This window comes from Oryzias melastigma, linkage group LG24 (genome assembly GCF_002922805.2).
Source record: "Oryzias melastigma strain HK-1 linkage group LG24, ASM292280v2, whole genome shotgun sequence".
NCBI lineage: Eukaryota > Metazoa > Chordata > Actinopteri > Beloniformes > Adrianichthyidae > Oryzias > Oryzias melastigma.
In genome coordinates this window covers 69183-72100 of record NC_050535.1, presented here as the reverse complement: position 1 = coordinate 72100, position 2918 = coordinate 69183, and the positions used below count along the sequence as shown (strand labels likewise).

Genomic DNA, 2918 nt, shown 5'->3' with positions numbered 1-2918 from the left:
ACAGGTAGATTAGTATTTAGCATATTTTACAAATAAACACTAGTTTACATCAACTTTTTCCAGACAATTTAATTCATTAAAAAACAATATGGTCCTTGCAGTCAGTAGACTGCTGCTGCGGGCCATAATAAGAATCTTCCTCATTTCGGGAAGTAGTCAGAGCCCAGCTCTTTTAAACTGGATGAATCTGCAGTTTAAAGTCTGTTAGTGGCAGAAAAATGAACAAATTCACTTTAAAGCAGCAGGTTTAACTTTATTATCTGTTTAGAAGCAGTTTAAGTTCATATTTAATTCGGTTTAGAACCTCATTCTGACTGAACTTGTGTGCAGTTCCGCGGATGGCCGCACGAGGGCACCACTCGCCCCGGATGTGATTCCTTCTTAGACCGGAAGCAGTAGTTCCGGTGCTGTCAAAATATGTCCGCCTCAGGAGCGGGTCCTCCCGGGGTTCGGCTGGTCCAGTACGTGGTGGTTCGCTCGGATCTGACCCAGAAACTGTCGTGGCCTCTCGGCGCCGTCATCGCGCAGGCGTGCCACGCGGCCACCGCCGCCATCCACGTGCACTACGACGACCCGGACACGCGGGGGTACCTGGCGGACCTGGACTCCATGCACAAGGTGGTTCTGGCGGTAAGAGACTCCCGGTTCCGAAGTGTCCCCGTCGGGCCGAACCCGACCGGACTGACTGCTGTGTCCGCCCGCAGGCTCCGGACGAGGCCGCGCTCTGCGGGCTCGCGGACGCCCTCACGCGCGCAGGTGTGGGGCACAAGCTGTGGGTGGAGCAGCCCGAGGACATTCCCACGTGCCTGGCCCTGAAGCCGTGCCCGAAGGAGACTGCGCAGCCGCACGTGCGCAAATTCAAGCTTTTTAAATGACTTGATTCGCGCACGCGCAGTAGAGGACTGATCTGTTAACATTGGAGTGGATGTCACGTGCCTCAGAAAGCGTCGTCGCTTTTGTTAAATAAAGAGAAAATGTTTAATGCAATGACGTCGTAAATTAATTTAAAGTAAAATGTCTGAAAATCTGTAAACACGCATGCGCTGTGAGGTTTAGCAAGAAAATGTCAATTTGCCGCCATCTAGTGGTTCAGGTGTGAAACTACACCGATCAACAGTTTACGTTCGGTCCAGGACAACGTTCTTCAAAGGTGTTCTCACCTGAGCAGCTGGAACATAATGAGGGGCGGAGCAACCCCCCAAACATGGTTTCTGTTGACAGGTGTACAGAGCTCCTCCTCCATGACAGGTGTGTTCCTGAATGCAGCACGGCTTCATTCCACCTTTCTTCACGATAAACTGGTTTAGTTTTCTGTCCCTCGAGAAGGTCAAAGGTACGAGGTCCACCTGCAGCTCCTCAGGTGTTCATGCTCCACCTGCACTCAGGTCAAAGGTCAGACATGTTCACAGGTTTTACTTTATACTTTTATGTTGTCATCTCTGTCAAAGTCAACTTTCTGATTTTTGTTTTATGAAAGTGTCGTTTTTAAGGCAGGAAAAACTAAAACATATAAAGTGAGATTTGAAAGAAATCTTTAATTTAATGATGTTAAATGTTTTTCCCTCAAATTTTGACCCAAAGTTCAGCCCCTGAACATGAATGTTGTTTTAAAATGAACGTCTCCGCCCCTTTTCTCACTTCTGTACAATAAGATGACGTCCATCACGTTAGTAAGGTGTGTTCTCATAGTTCATGAGCAGTCTCTTGATTCTGACCCAAACAGAACCACAACGTCAGTGTCAAACCGCACAGAACTCTGGGAGGAAATGAAGTTTATTAGGTCTAAGACCAAAACATTTACAGATCAAATATCAGATTATCTCTGTGACGTAAACAGAAAGGTACAAATACGTTTGTGATCAAATCTGGGGCTGCTCGGTGGTGCAGTGGTTAGCGCTCTGATCTCAGCTAGAGGGATCTGGGGGATCTGAACCAGAACCACCAATGGTGGACCTTTCTGTGTGGAGTGTGCATGTTCTCCCCGTGCACGTGAGCGGACTCCGGCTTCCTCCCACCGTCCAAAAACATGCTTCATAGGTTGACTGGTGACTCTAAATTGCCCCTAGGTGTGAATGAGACTCTGTGACAGACTGGAGACCTGTCCAGGTGAACCCCGCCTTCACCCATCAGCATTAGGCTCCTGCGACGCCGCGACCCTGAAAGGGACAAGAAGATGAATGAATACAAATCTGACAGATTTCTGAAAACGTCGCGTGTTTTTCTGTTTTAAGGGCCTTTTATTCCCTACAGAAGCTCATGTTGACGCCCAGCAGAACAGCTGTTGGTGCTGCAGAAACTCCCGGGGGGCGGGGCCCCAGTGGGGGTGTGGCTGTATCAGCTGTGAGGATCAATATACTAAACAGATTCAAATGTCTGAATGATTCTGATCAAACATTTGGTGTCAAACGCAGGTCTGTTATTTGTCTGTTTAAAGGAAATTAAATTAAAATGTTCTAATTTATTATTAGAATCAGACGATTGTGAGTTGAGTAATACGATAAACTGTAAATAAAAGCCTATTTTCTGTGTCAACTGTTAAATGTAAATGAGTGTATATAATATGTAATAAATGAGTTTCTTGATTGAGACTTTATTCATTTTCATTGTCAGATCTCTGACATAATCACCAGATGACCTTTATTCCAGTCGTAATCCTGTATTTATTGGATTTAGTTCTGTTTTCACCACGTTGTGATTGTGGAATAAATATATTTGTTTCACCAGGAAATGAGGAAACAGTGAATATCATTAATTTAAATGATAAATCGCAGTGGGCCCAGAACTGATCCTTGTGGGACACCAAAGTTAATCAACTCTGATGTCTTCAATGTTCAGGTTTCTTCTGGTTAAATAGTTTCTGGGCCAGTCATTTACTCTGATCACACGTCCAGTTGTCTGGTAGGATGGAGGAAATTCAG

General features: G+C 45.7%; 2 protein-coding genes across 2 annotated transcripts in view; both read left to right on the top strand.

The window, feature by feature from the left end:
• The window catches only part of LOC112157780 (protein FAM184A), a 63998-nt gene extending 63530 nt beyond the window's left edge, over window positions 1-468 (top strand). The window contains exon 21 of the mRNA XM_024290780.2: window positions 331-468. Coding sequence (XP_024146548.1) covers window positions 331-399 — 69 coding nt within the window. The 3' untranslated portion in view covers window positions 400-468. The remainder of the gene's footprint in view (window positions 1-330) is intronic.
• Window positions 381-987, top strand: ptrhd1 (peptidyl-tRNA hydrolase domain containing 1). Its single transcript, XM_024290787.2, has 2 exons — window positions 381-630; window positions 705-987. The coding sequence occupies exons 1-2, from the start codon at window positions 418-420 to the stop codon at window positions 873-875; spliced, it is 384 nt and encodes a 127-aa protein (XP_024146555.1). The 5' UTR covers window positions 381-417; the 3' UTR covers window positions 876-987.
• Window positions 988-2918: the final 1931 nt, after the last annotated feature.

What these genes read in the sequence shown, in the direction of transcription:
- ptrhd1 (XM_024290787.2), top strand. Translation starts at nt 418, where the DNA reads ATGTCCGCCTCAGGAGCGGGTCCTCCCGGGGTTCGGCTGGTCCAGTAC. An exon ending in TGCACAAGGTGGTTCTGGCG is followed by an intron (nt 631 to 704) that starts GTAAGAGACTCC and finishes GTCCGCCCGCAG; the next exon opens with GCTCCGGACGAGGCCGCGCT.